The sequence below is a fragment of the Sparassis crispa genome (assembly GCF_003851025.1).
Source record: "Sparassis crispa DNA, contig_000004F, whole genome shotgun sequence".
NCBI lineage: Eukaryota > Fungi > Basidiomycota > Agaricomycetes > Polyporales > Sparassidaceae > Sparassis > Sparassis crispa.
Window position 1 is genome coordinate 1,204,099 of NW_020939751.1, and position 14,513 is coordinate 1,218,611.

Below are 14,513 nucleotides of genomic sequence, written 5' to 3' on the forward strand. Positions count from 1 at the left end.
GTTCTACAGCGTGTTGCATATGCAATTGCAATCATGCAACACGCTGTAACCAACTCGAAATTGGGCGCCTGCGCGACCCACGTGACAATGATGGGCGTCAGCGTGCTGCCGCGCCGCCGGCAACTTAAACTCATGGTTTCATCTTTATTTGACTGGAGTTGCAAGCATTTTGCGTTCCTTTAGCACCGACAAGAATCACGTTCGAAGGGATCTGTGTATACATTTGTACACCTAAATCTCATTCGGGTTGTTGCAGGCGTACTGAATCCCAAGTTTACTTATAACGACTTGCGCAGCAATTAGGCTTCCAGTTGTGTCGAGGTACGAACTGCTCGGTTCTTCTAGGACATTACCCTGATAGAATATTTCCTGCATGTCTAACCATGAAGGCCCTGAAACTGATGCGTCGTGAACAGGATGACTTCCGATTATAAGACGTCCAAGGAGGCATTCGTCTCAGGAATGACGGGGTCGAGCATAGGTCACATTAATATGGTCTCTTCGGTGGCTCTTGTGAGTGTTCAAAATTCGATCTATTCTTTCCACTTCGTCTGAATGAGACTCAGTCATCCGTAGCACTCTATTATGCGTTTCGCACTCGTATTCCGTGGTCCAAGACATACCAATTTACGACAGAATTCTCATTATTGGTGGTACCATTGCTATGTTCCGTGACACTTTTTGCAAATACCCCTGGCGTGCTCTCTCTATGCATGTCGATTGCTGGCGGACTATCATTACTACTCCCTCGACTAGAAACTGGGATACCCTTACCATCTAGTTTGCATCCCAGCCGCGCGTCTTCTCCTCAGTGCAAGCGTGGAACGGACCCGTCCCAAGAGTATGAGGCAACACAAAATACCCCTGTAGCACCGCTTCCTGCACTAACGACGTATCGTGCGCACATGCTGCTCTTGACATTTCTGTGCATTCTCGCTGTGGATTTCCCTATCTTTCCACGTTCTCTAGCGAAATGCGAGACATTTGGTGCGTCCTTGGTGAGTGCAGCAGAGCTCAAGACGGACTTGAAATCTTACGTCAGGATAGATGGACGTGGGGGTCGGCTCCTTTGTCTTTTCCTCCGGTATTGTGTCTGCAATACCGCTCATCAAGACTCCGTCATACCTTTCCGAACCCTTGATACCGAAAGTTATAGTAGTCACTCGCAAATGTGCTCCTCTCATGCTACTGGGCGTATTGAGGACGCTCTCCGTCAAAGGTGTAGAATACCCCGTACGTACGATTTAATCACTAGCGTGCTGATTCCTTACATTCGGGCTCAACAGGAACATCAGTCGGAATATGGCGTTCACTGGAACTTCTTCTTTACTCTTGCCTTCGTCCCGATATTGCAAGTCTTGCTCCATCCTTTGATGCTGCGCCTGCCCATATCCCTGCTCGGAGTTCTGGTGTCCCTCTGTATGTCTTTCTTTCGTTGTTGCTAGAACTAACTCATCGGTGTGCGACCCTCAGTTCAGCAGCTCATCCTTTCTGCTGGTTTAATGGGATTTGTTCTGACCTCGCCTCGCGTCGGCTTGATCGGCGCTAACAAAGAAGGTATCGTATCTTTGACCGGTACGTACCCATCCTTCACTTATTATGCCATCCCTTATTCAGAGATCGTCAGGCTACCTTGCCATATACTTATTGGGTATCTCGACGGGCACTGTTGTCCTCCCGCCGTCCCCGTCCTACTTCCGGCGACGACAGCAGCAACTTACCCAAGTTCACTCCAATGCTGGCCGCAAAGCCAAGTACAGTAGTGATTCAGACAGTGACGAAAGTGGTGTCGATCGTCGAGGACTGCCTCGCAGACTGCCCGTCCCGTATATGCGAGAGAATGACAAGACCGCGATTGAGCTGTCGTCGTATGCCGTAGTTTGGTGGGTCTTATTCGCCGTCGCAAAAGCGTTCGGGATCGGAGGAGGTATCTCTCGCCGAGTGGTAAGGCATCAAGTCGGATGAAGTCCCGTAGCTATTGCTGATATTCTATCGTGACGACAGGTCAATCTCCAATACATTATCTGGGTGTCAGCTTATAACACCAGTTTCCTGTTGGGGTACATCCTACTGGACCTGATATTCTTCCCTTCTCCGTTTTCGAAATCCACATACTCCCCGACCTCCAAGCTCAAGGTTCATCCGGACCCAGGGCTCCTAGATAAGCGGAAGAATAAGCCCGAGTTAACGGAGACCCCCCCAGCGTTGTTCGAAGCTGTCAACCGGAACGGGCTGGTACTTTTCCTCCTGGTAAGATTTACTAGTCGTCTGGGTGTAAGCACGAGACGATTTACGATGCAATGGCAGGCGAACTTTGCTACGGGACTTATAAACCTCTCCTTGCCCACGATGTACATGTCCGATTGGCTTGCGATGGTTGTCCTCTCAGTCTACATGCTCAGTATTTGTTCCGTGGCGTGGTGGTGTAGGAACAGAAGGATACTCAAATTGTGATATAGGACCTCTACAATCCCATGATGATACCATTCGGTTTCTACGTTAAGCTCGTCGTACACGTTCAGATTTTTCCGGAATTCCTCGGGACAAGTTCTACCAATGCAGACTGCGCTACTCGGACTAATGCAACTCAAATTACGAACAATTATGGAGGTTGAAAGGACGAGAGTACATCCAGAAACACGACGTTACTTGAAGTAGCGAGCAACTTCTTCATCCGCGAGTCCGAGATCATCCTGCAAACCCTGCAGCTCCGAACAAGACGGTCCGCTGCATTTGTGGCCTATCCATGCTGTCTCCAAGTCGATGATATGAACTCCTCCCTGGTCATCTATGAGCACATTGCGGGGCTCGAGATCGTCGTGGAACACATTAGCGTTGTGGAGAGCAACAGCGGTTCGGTAAACTGCAATCCTAGAAAGGCCTTAGCATTGAAACTCCATATGTAAGTTCGCTGGACGTACTTGTCGAAATCGTTTGAGGCGAATTCGTCAAGTGGTCGGCCCGCGTAATTCAGCACGAGAACGGTGGTGCCAAGAGTATCGACAAAGACGCCATAGCAGTGAGGTGATGCACTGGCTCCAGACGTGGCATTAATGTCGCATGCTGTAGCTTGCAGGTGCTGATAGATCTTGTATTCGCACAGCAATTGCTCCCGGCCACCGTTCTTGATGCTAACCTTGGCCACGATGTGAATCTGCCGACCGTTGGTCTCCAGTATCATAGATCCCTCCCACGTTATGCTATTCCACCCGTCCGATAGCTGAGTGTCCAAAATAAGACCAGCCCTCTCTGCAATTGGGTCCACAATTATTTGGGAGGATACTTCAGTGTCTGACACCATATCGGTTGGGCTTGGGGGACCGTCGATCGTCGATACAGGTGGCTTCGGGGTAGTCGAGGCTAAAGGAGCGTTTGACCCATTGTCAGTGGTACCAGGCTCCCAGGAGATGAAGTGGCTGAAGCCTGTTGACTGATACTCGTTGCTTTGGAATGCGAGGTGAATGCTACCGATCTCTCCCTGTAACTCAAGTGAGATCTATGACGTTCAACTCGCCTAATCCACCTACCAAGTGTGTCTGTGCATCGCCGGGCGTATTATGAAGCAGAATGCCACCACGCTCAGCTACTAACGCCCGCGACTTGACCTCTTGATCCCGATCTGCACCCTCGTCTTCTGGATCACGTCTGCGCTTCTCGCCATCCGGCTTCTGCAGATGTGGATCGGACGAACGGACAGACTCTTTGCAAAAGCTTGCGCGATTCTGCGCATCTTCGAATGCTTTGACAACAGACCCGGTCAAGATAGGCACGATATGATCTCCTGGAAAGAAAAATTCGGATATGGTGGCGGAGCGCTTGCATCGGTTTCGATGGATGACCCACGAAACTTGGTAAGAGCTGACGAGGTGGTATGTCGTATCATGACGACACATCTCAGACCATGCCTGACCAGTATTTAGCGCACGAGGATTATAACGCACAAATGATAGGGAAAAACCTGAATGGTGATCCAGACGGCATTTCGGAGCCAAGCCTTGATATCGAGCTGTAGTGTAGGGTCGTTTATGTCGTATCTGGAGAAGAGCGCATCCAGAATATAGCGAATTTTTACTAACTCCTCTAAGTCATGATGAATAGACATATCTGACGAGCTGGTTTCCTGTGAGGCATGCTCATTTGTTGTACCTGTGGATTCCTCACAGCGTGGACGGATGTGATAGCGGTGAGATCCGACAACTTTGTCCCATTCAGGGATACGTTCAACTGCACGAGTAATGGCAACCCTAAGACCTTCATCGTCTACGTGACCAGGTTCATAATTTGAATCTTCAGAAACACACTGGAAGTCGCCCTGCATGGCGTCGAGAAAAGCATGGCTATGAGCAAATCCCTCACATCCAATACAGTCAACCTTGCACCAAGGGAATACCAGTTCTTTGTGGTGCACAAATGTCGCCGAAAGTAGCAGCAGTGAGAGATACAACCGCGGATCAATTGCCAGCACGTTCTTGATCTTCAGTCCGTAAAGGGGGCCCAACTTCAACCATTCCTCTGGTAGGGCGAACGTCGGGCTAATGTCCGAAGACTGGGTTGCATAGTCGGCAGAATGAAATTGGATGATCAGATCTGCATTAGCTTCACTCTTCCTCGAAGATGCGACCTCCAGATATTGATATGTGGATTGATCTTCTGCGCTGAACTTGATATCGCATATGGCAAGAGTGGCCAGTTCGAGTACCCCAATGAAGACAGAATGTAGTCCAAGCTCAATGGAATGCTCGTTGTTCACTTGCCCCACTATGCCCTTCGAGATCCGCATTAGGGAGAAGTCCGCGATTCTCGGCTTCGTCTTGAGGTAGGTTAACAGGTGCTCCCTGGAGTGCAAGCATTTCTCTAGAGTGATGCGAAATTGGGTCAATATTTCGGAGGAGACATGTAGAGAGGAAATGTGCAGTCTAGGGGATAGATGTCGGTCATATAATGACGGTGGTCGTGTTTGCACGGAGTCAGTGTGGTCGCTACGAAGAGCAGCATCGCGAAGTTTCACGTCGCTCAGCCTACTTAGAAGTACTTTCGCTGCATCATCGTATGACATGGTCGGCAAGGAAGTGACTTGTATAGAGTAGAAGCGATTAAAGCTGAACCTGATGGGAGTCGTATCCAACCCTTCTACAAATACCTACAAACTTAGGGAGGACCCCCCGCAATCCCCTATGAGCCCCGATGCCTGAATCCCCGAAATTGGGCCCGCCGCAAGCCGGACCTCCGATCTCGGACCCCCCGAAAATGGTCGAAAAATCGGTACAACTTGTGTCCAGAAATCCCCGAAGTTGTCCCCTTTGGCCCGAGGTTCAGTGCGAAACCCCCTAAAAATGGTTCCTGGGAGAAGTTTTCCTGGGGGCCCTCAACGTGGAAGGATTTTCTGCGGAAAATTTGTTTTGAACCCGGCGGAATCCCATTTCTCACCGTAAATGTTCGATCCCATTTTTCCCCGAAACCGGCCGGGAGGCCGGGACCTTGGGTGCGAAACCCCCGAAAATGACCGTGTTCCTGACCCCCGAAAATGGCCTCGGGATCGGAGCTCTAAGCGAGTTACGGGGGGTCCTACTTGGGGTGACGACAGGCAATAGGGTAGTTCAGAGTAGGGTTTTCGACCGGGTTTCGAGCTGGTTTTCGATGCGGTTTTCGATGCCGGAGAAATCCGAAAACGACTTTGGTTTTGAGACGACGGCCCAAAGCCAGTTTTCGGCTTCTTCGGCATCAACTTCGGACTCTGAAAGTGAGCTGTGCAAGATGCCGATCATCGACGATGGGCACGTCGTCGCTGTTGTCGACGACAGTGATGAGGTCTTCCGGTGGAGAAATTAATTTTTCCGCTCACTTATTCTGGAAGGGTGATACTCATGGAAATTATGAAAGACCTCTAAAACATGGCAGACAATAAGTGCTTAGGTCGGGGGATGCATTTCGAGACAGCGGCGCTGTCGCGCACGATGAGCACAGCTACTTTGGCATCACCGACAGCTCGGTAGGCATGCCCGAGGTTCTCCCGTAGAGCGGCTTATTTGAAGTCCGCCTCCCAACAGTGTCGCCCGCGCCTAGCCGAAACCTGTTTTCGGCGGGTTGTTCAAGGTTGAAAACAGTTTTCGGGCTTCTCGGGGAGTCGAAAGCCAGATCGAAAACTGGTCGAAAACCTTTGAAGTGCTTGGCCGGACAAAAAAGAAAAATGGATTTCTAATGACCTAGTTGACTTTTGCAGTACGGTTTGGACGTCTTGACTCCGTTTTCGCCGTGCCGACTTCAATTGTGGTTCGTCAATCACATTTTCACAGCACATATCTCGTTTTCGGTTAGATCCAAACGTGACAGATGTCACTATGTAGTGGCACCTGTCCTCCGTTTCTCCACTGTTTCCCCCGGTGACTTGCTGGCATGCGGCACTTGTCTCTGGTTCCATGTTGTCTCCTCAGCTGATTATACTTTTCAAGGTGGTCCTTCAGGTAATGTATTTTTGATATATATCTACATTTCACTTGGATATCACATTTTGAACTCGTGTCACGGTGGACACTGGTGCGAGTCTGTTATGCACACGCGTTCCTCTCAGGTGTTGAAACATTGAAGGTGCGAGATTATGCACTGTTGCATTTATGTAATTCTGCAGACACAGATATACTATGGTATGGTCCCTCCCCGAGAACACCACCGCAACTCCCAGCCCTGGAGGAACACCTGTATTAATGCACCATCAGACTCCTACGTGGGAATGGCAGGTCGACCAGCATCCCTGCTGGCAGGTCGACGCAGTCACTTCGAATGTGAGCCGTTGCATTGCACGTAGAGGTGCGTTTTTTGAGGTACCATGTCTTGCTTCAGCTGATACTTGATGGGCCTGCCACCTGCACAGTACTTGACCCACGTATGGCACACGTCAGTCCATCACCCACGGACTGCGCCACTGGCTTAGTATGCACCGGCCGGGTATACCAATGCATGCGGCGCGCGCGACGTATCGTGTGTACGAGGTGAGCACGTCGGTGCATTTGCATCGCGGCGCATCGCGACATCGGATTCTGCGAGCAGCGCATTAGCGTGTGATGGTTTGATGGTGTGGACAACAAGCTTGTTGAGTATGTACACTGCTTCCATGAGGGGCAGGTGCTGTGTGTGCACGAGGATCCGTTAGCATGTGTGCTAGCAGTATGCAGTGTTGGGGGATGGTGGTAGATGGATCGAAAATAATCTCTTTCTATATTCACCGAAGCATGTACGCTCATGAGGAAAAGTTAGAAGTTGCACGGTGCGCAGGCGCACGCTACAGCGGATGCCCGAGCGACTCGGACTCAAGGCCCCGCCATCTAGAGTTATCATAAGACTATTTCAATAGACTGGGCGCTATTACACTGGAAGATGTATAGCAGAAAGAGACATTTATATCTTATCATATGAAGACAGATTTGTGTGTACCATGGTCGGAAGTATGATTGAACCTTTTCCCCGAAGAAATATGCATTCAACCATGAGCGCTGCATGGCATCGAGCAGCGCTGCTTGAATTCACTGGGTGTGATATTGACGTGGGTATTAGAAGAAACTACTCACTTCAACATCAAAGAGTTTTACTCATTTCAATTCAAGCAATAGGTAGATTGCTTATAACGCGTAGAATTCTCAACCTTAGACATTAATTTGCTTTTCAAGCCGACTACTGGAAACGCTACGAGACTCCGAAGTTGTGGGAGGAGTACCAAGAATCTTAGTTATCTAATCCAACTGCAGTGCCGTAAATATCAGATTACTGCGACAAATAACGACAGCTCAGTGGTGAGAGAGATGAAGACAAGCGCAGTATGTCCCGCAGGTACAGCCTTGAAGCTTGCAAAGACTGGGTGAATTCTCAGAAAGGCAAGCACGTTGACATCTGTCACGTTCGGATCTAACCGAAACCGAGATACGTGCAGCGAAAACGCAAGAGACGAGCGAAAACGGAGTCTGGTCGACCAAACACTACTATGAAAAGTGGAGAATTTTGTCCGCTGGGGCCCTTCATAAAAACCAGCTCGAAAACTGCTCGAAACCTCTACTCTGAACTACCCTAGTGTCGCCCGCCCCCAGCCGAAACCCGTTTTCGGCGGGTTGTTCAAGGTTGAAAACAGTTTTCGGGCTTCTCGGGGAGTCGAAAGCCAGATCGAAAACTGGTCAAAAACCAGCTCGAAAACCGCTCGAATGTGATGGCTCGCTACCCATGGTGGTGCTGGATACCGATACCGATAGCGTACGTAAGCACATCCACGTGAGATTTCCTTTCTTGACCGGTGAGACTTCGGGACTTCGAGAAGTCACTGATCAAGATAGACTTTAGAGTTAGTCGCACTGTAGTAATACCTAGTAATACTGAACGTTAAACAGCAGCGCGTCGTCTATCGAGTGTCGACGTGTTCATGGTCGAAGGACCCGTGTTTTCTCTGGCTGCGGAATGTCAGAAGGATTGAGGGTGAGCCCGCGACACAAGTTGTTGCCGCGGGGTCCGCTGCAATGTCGCGTCATGCTGGGCACCCGTCTCTCTGTTGCTCTTAGACTCGTTCGAGATGGACTTACTGCACGTTCAAAGGTGCCGAAATTCGCATTGTATCGAACACTGTGCGCAGGTACCCCAATACAGTCTGCTTGTCTAACTCTTATTCCCGCTGCCTACGCGAGCTCGAGCCTAACTTCCGCGACAATGACTGCTCTTGCTGGCGAAAAAGGCTCAGCTTTCAACAATATTGAACCCACCCCTGATACAGATGAATTCACTTCTGTATATGGTGATTTTGATGATGCTATGCTACATGCAGTTATGGACGACATGGACATGAACATGAATACGGGCATGGAGGAGGAGACCGGGATGTCGGTTGAGAGCTACAACAGGTATGTCATCTATGTCATACCATCATATATCTTGTGTTCTTACCATTGTGCTGTCGCTCAAAGATGCAATTTTCCACCGGTACATGCCAAAGTCGATCAAGAATTGTGCACGCCAGCCTTGTCTCACATAGCGGTGTTGAACACACCGGAAACAAATGCACCGGCAGAACCGTCTGGCACACGCAAATGCGGCCGGCCCAGAAAATCGGACAGGGTGGAGTCAAGTGCCACTGCTGCTCTGGAGGGAGGCTCTGCAACTACAAAGCGGAAGCCGGGAAGGCCAAAAGGAAGTGGCCCCAAGCAGCAGGCTCGCAAAGCTGCCGAAGAAGCTGGTGAGATACTTGAGGTGCCAAAACGACCCCCTGGCCGTCCGCGCAAACATCCGCAACCGAGCATCTGTGGAGTTCGCGTGGAGGTCATTTCCGTGAGTATCCTATTCATGCGCAGACTCCGTCATCCAGGCTAAATGATCACATACAGGGTAAAATCTCTGTTCCAGGGACAAGGGAGAACTCACTGCGACGTCACATTGTCGACAATACTGACAGCGGTGCAAGTCAAGCCCAACTGCGGCACTCTCCATCAGTTGAATGCTCTGCTACAGATCCTCAATGCCGCAGCACTGCCAGACCAGCCATTGTACTGGAAAATACATCCCCTGCTGCACCGGCAAGCCCCCTCTCTATGAGCCATACCGAGTCACCGACTCAGCCTTTAATCCGCCATATAATTCCTGACGAGGACCCAACACAACCAGTGGAAACAGTGGATGATAGTGAGAGTGACGAGTACGCAGGATTAGCAGGAGATGGAGTCGGACGTGAGGATGACGTGGGGGTTGACGATGATGTGGATTCAGATCCCCATGAGGCTAATGCAGGAAATGCTGAGGGGAACCGAGATCATACGAGAACTCAGAAGTGTCATGCACTGCCATCGTGGCTAATGGCTGAGTTCAATGAAAGGGTCGAGGATGCTGCCAAACGAGGGTCAGATGGCCTTCCAATTCTGTACCGTCAAGGCACATTCTGATACTCGCAAACAGCGACATACTTTCAGCTCAAGGCAGGTAATCTGTCGCCTCAGTCACTCTATGCACCACGATTCTTCCTCTGGGATCCCCTTGCACTGATGCCAGAAGGAATTTCATGCCCACGCTGCAAGACCAAGCTGACTCGGAGCGGCCATGTTCAACATCCTCGTTGTGTTGTTGATCTTGACGAACCTTTTTGGATTATTGGCTATCGCTATCGATGTCGGTCTTGCATTAATCCAAAGTCAGGAAAGGTCAGCAATCTCATCTTTCGCAGCTGGGATAGCCGTATTCTCGACAAACTCTCTCCGGAGCTTCGAGTTGAGTTTCCTGCTCGACTCAGTTAGCGTAGCGGGATTTCATTGCGCGTATTTGGTATTCTGCGCTCATGCTTCCAAAATGGGATGGGTGCAAAGCAATTTTCCGATGCTTTGCGAGTCCAGCACCTTCGCCATTATGATAACCTCCACCTTCAGTATCTTCAATTTCTGCAAGGCCGTCGTATAATTGCAGAGTGGCCACGGGATCAAATATTCCTCCCATTCCTCCCTTTTGATGACACCTCATTAGATGGCTTTCATGGTTTTGTTCCAAGCTCTCAGTGGCTCCGCGACATGTATGATCAGTTCATGGAGGAACATGCATCTGAAATTAACCAGCACACTGCCATGTTAAGCGGAGAGATATGCACTATTGATCACAGTCATAAGGTAAGCTATTTGATGTATTTATCGTGTTTCTGGAATGACTGATCAGACATTCAGATCACGAAACATGTTCTGAAGGCCAATGGAGTGCAGTTATGGTGCGGATTGCTCACAGTCACAAATGAGAAGGGAGAAATCCGTGTCTGTGATCTTGTTGCAACCAAGTCACACTCTCAGTTCGAGCTTGCACTAACAAGGATGAGACAATCTCTGGACACATATGGGCATTGTCAGCCAACTCTCTTTTATACCGATAACATGTCGGACAAACAGTTTCTCAAGACATCCTTTCCTTCACTTCAAGAGAACATTGTCGCTGTCGAGAAGTATGCTCATCTTGAGCAACTAGTGGTTCCAACTGGAGTCAGCATTTTTGTCAAGGAATCCTCTCTTGCTATTGATCAGGCAATCTTCACCATCATTGATCAAGTCAATGAAAACAATCCGATTACTGTTGGGTTTGATGCAGAATGGAACGTCGACCTTTCACAAGCTGTACAATGCGAAGGACGTGCACGAACAGCTGTGATTCAAATTGCCTTTGAGAATCGTGTGTATATTCTCAAGGTATATACTTATATTCACTGTCTATTAACATCTCTAATTATTCACTGCAGATTGGCCAGCTTCTGGCAGCTGGTTCATTTCCTATGCACTTGCGATCATTTCTCTCAAGCCCCTATATACGCAAAGTTGGACGACTTGTTGATGTTGACTTACATCACCTTCAAGTGGAAAGTCACTCTCCAGTTCCTTTTGTGGGAGGTCTTGATTTAGCAAAGCTGGCAAAGGAACGTCAAGTTGTGTCCAATGCACGTGTCAGTCTCTCTGATCTTTGTGCTGTTGTTCTTCACAAGTGCTTGAACAAGTCTGTGCCAGAGCGGGTTAGCACTGCATGGGAGAATGATATGCTGAGTCCAGAACAGGTCAATTATGCTGCCCTTGATGCTTTCGCATCATTACGCATCTATGAAGAGCTTCAAAAGATACCAGCACCTGGTCCACTACCTGCTTATCCACTCCCTTCTCTTCCTGTGCTATTGTATCACACTGACAACACTCGTCTTATCGCATGCAGCAAAATCTCCCATCACGCAACTGATCCACAATATGATGGCATTAATATCAGCAAGACACGCACTGTCATTGAAGTCGAGGAGGTTCTTGTCCCTGGTGCTGTCATTGGAACTCACTGAAAGTGTCCACTTTCTGACTTTGGATCTCCACCATTCAACCTTGTTTGCCTTCAGTCCCATCTTCGTGCCTGGCAACCTTTTCCATCACAGAGCGCTATTCACCAGCCTGAGCTAGGGTCAGCTCTCGGAAACTCTCCCACCAGGAATTCTGAGAACATTCCATCTATAGCGCCACCATGTGATCCAACTTCTGTTGACTGTAGTGGCCTCTCCGATGCTGGCGAGGAGTTTGGGATTGGTGAAATTATGCTTGACCATGGTGATGTTGAGACTTCTCAAGCCTCACATTATCCCTGTGATGTACAAAACCTCCAGGATATTGAGAAGGACAAAGAAAGTGAAGCCACTGGAAAAGCACTCATTCATGACAAGCCCACTCTATGGGATACACCAATTCGCAGTCGTGTCCTAAAGGATGCCTTTCATGTTTTTAATATGCTTTACATCTCCAAGGCCCATGGACTCCGTGTTGCTTTTGCTCGTGCACTGCGAGATGCAATATTCATCCCTGATAAAGATGACAAGAAACAGATTTCTCGTTACCTTGCATCTCTGAACCCAGCACGAACTTGGGATGACATGTTGCGGACATCTGCCAAATGGCTCTGGAAGCGATGCAAGTGACTTATTCCTCCTCCGGAGATACTCTACTTCCATGTCGCACAGGTGTTTCAGACTTATGGCCCTCTGAAAGATGCAAAGACGGGCTTGCCACTCTTTAATACAGCTGCTTGGCATACAGCCAAGAATATTCTCTCTCTGATCCAGATGGGCTATCTCTCTGACCCACCAGGGATTGGTCTTTACTATGTCATTAGATTTGACAGCAGGGCAGGTCACCTACCAATGTACCGTTGTGTCCGTGGGACCAATTGGACCAAAGGAGGTGTTCACAAGCACTTGCGCTCACGACTTCCAGTGTCAGGTGTCTCTCCGCGGCATATGCTTGCCTGTTTGCTTGAATTTATTCTTCGACACAATCTGTTGGTGCGTCTGACCACCTACATATGTCTATAAATTGTATTATTGAACTTACAATTCTACATTAGGTCGAAACATACAATGCAACAGGACATCAATATCGAGGTCACTATGACATCTGGCTAACAAACCAACTGCAAGAAATGGTGATTGCAACAGCTGACATTGTTCCTGGAGCACAACTTCTAGCAGGCTGGGTGAACGGAAACTTATACATGCAAAGCACCGAGGTTTTTGGCATCCTGCCTATTCCCGATGATGTCAGAACAAACAGTGGCATGCAGGAGTACCAGCCTTCACTCGATCGGAAGCAAGAGCACGCATTCCTTGCGCTCAAGCAAGGAACCCGCAAAGCTGTGCTACCAGTGCATTCCGTGGCAGAGTATCAGTTGTTTAGCAAGCTGATGCGCGAAGATCCCATCTTCAACCGTCCTGACACTGAACCCAGTTGGGCTCAAGCCGTCAAGATCTGGAATCGAATTGCAGAGTCAGAGAAAGAAATTTCATATAAGGTACGTGATTTGTCATTGCATGCATCATGATCTGAGCAAACCGTCATTTTTCACAGCTTATTGAACACTTGAAAGTCTACTACACAACCTGGAAGTCCAACATGAATGTTAAATATACCCTTGCACAGACAAAAGAACATCGCATGGCACTCAATAATACTCTCCGAGATCCCCTTCGATCACAGCATGCTCCACCTGCTCCCGAGCGCAGTCAACGGTTCCATGACATTGTCTCTGGGCTTCAGTCATTGCAAGAGACTGGTTCAGATAGTGCAATCTCAACCATGCCCTCGGATCATAGCCTTGTTGTACTTGACACCAGAGTTCAAATACCTCCTGTATCTTCAGAAATGCCGCTTGGACTGCAGAACACGATTATGGCGCCCGCCAATCAGATGTATGCACTGGCACACAAGCGTGCAGTTGATGCAACTGCAGTTGAGCCACCAACAAAGAAACCATGACAAAGTAGGTCTTGCATGAAGTGCGGTGATACGGAGACATGCAATGGGCGGCAGACTTCAAAACGATGTCCAAACCCATGTCGAGACTGCCAAAAGATGGATTGTCGGGGACGGAACAGTAAGAGACCACACAAGCCGTGCTGGAGTGGATGGGACTAGCATTCTCAGCCGCTACTAACACAATTGTTTCATATATAACAAGTATAGTACTCTAATGTCTACAAGAAGCTTTGAAGCTCAATGCAACAACATGCTGGTGGGTGCGAGAAGCGCAGGTGGCACTGGGTGCGTGGGCATGTGCACGACCGCGGACAGGATTGGGACGACCACGAGCGAGGGCACGGCTGCTGGGACACCATGGCAGCAGAGGTGGAGGACATGTAGGAAGAGCCAGAATCGGTGTATGCAATCTCTGAGTGCGCCGTCAGTAATCGATCGGGGAAGTGGACAATGATAAAATACTCACAAATATCGGTGAACATGGATTCGGGTAAGGGTCTCTTATCTGACAGTTCAAAGTTGTTACCCAGTACATGGGGCAAGAGAGGGGATTTCTTTCCTTGTGCGAGTACTCAACGATTAGCTTTAAACGTCATAACCAGTAGAAAGATCGTACCTTAGCACTATCGCGAGATCGGGTCGCGGTCCACCTGTCGTTGCATGTGCGAGCACCAGGACGAGTTGCGGCACACGACATACAGAATATGACAGCAAGCATGCTGCTGCAAAAGTGCACCGCCTCACGGA

The 14,513-nt window shown here is 49.1% G+C and overlaps 4 protein-coding genes across 4 annotated transcripts; 3 read left to right on the forward strand and 1 right to left on the reverse strand.

Moving 5' to 3' along the window:
• Positions 1-417: 417 nt before the first annotated feature.
• On the forward strand, positions 418-2,454 carry SCP_0504210 (GPI-anchored wall transfer protein; the record flags this gene model as incomplete). Its single annotated transcript, XM_027758485.1, has 8 exons — positions 418-513; positions 567-998; positions 1,048-1,233; positions 1,287-1,419; positions 1,474-1,575; positions 1,628-1,944; positions 2,005-2,250; positions 2,308-2,454. 8 exons carry the CDS (start codon positions 418-420, stop codon positions 2,452-2,454), a joined length of 1,659 nt encoding a protein of 552 aa, XP_027614286.1.
• Positions 2,455-2,645: 191 nt separating this feature from the next.
• SCP_0504220 (hypothetical protein) lies at positions 2,646-5,056 on the reverse strand (the record flags this gene model as incomplete). The annotated part of the gene is made up of 4 exons (XM_027758486.1): positions 2,646-2,871; positions 2,922-3,478; positions 3,528-3,905; positions 3,959-5,056. The coding sequence occupies 4 exons, from the start codon at positions 5,054-5,056 to the stop codon at positions 2,646-2,648; spliced, it is 2,259 nt and encodes a 752-aa protein (XP_027614287.1).
• Positions 5,057-8,682: 3,626 nt separating this feature from the next.
• On the forward strand, positions 8,683-9,905 carry SCP_0504230 (hypothetical protein; the record flags this gene model as incomplete). The annotated part of the gene is made up of 3 exons (XM_027758487.1): positions 8,683-8,873; positions 8,937-9,297; positions 9,354-9,905. 3 exons carry the CDS (start codon positions 8,683-8,685, stop codon positions 9,903-9,905), a joined length of 1,104 nt encoding a protein of 367 aa, XP_027614288.1.
• A 3,100-nt stretch (positions 9,906-13,005) lies between these two features.
• On the forward strand, positions 13,006-13,766 carry SCP_0504240 (hypothetical protein; the record flags this gene model as incomplete). The annotated part of the gene is made up of 2 exons (XM_027758488.1): positions 13,006-13,302; positions 13,359-13,766. The coding sequence occupies 2 exons, from the start codon at positions 13,006-13,008 to the stop codon at positions 13,764-13,766; spliced, it is 705 nt and encodes a 234-aa protein (XP_027614289.1).
• Between the last annotated feature and the right edge of the window lie 747 nt (positions 13,767-14,513).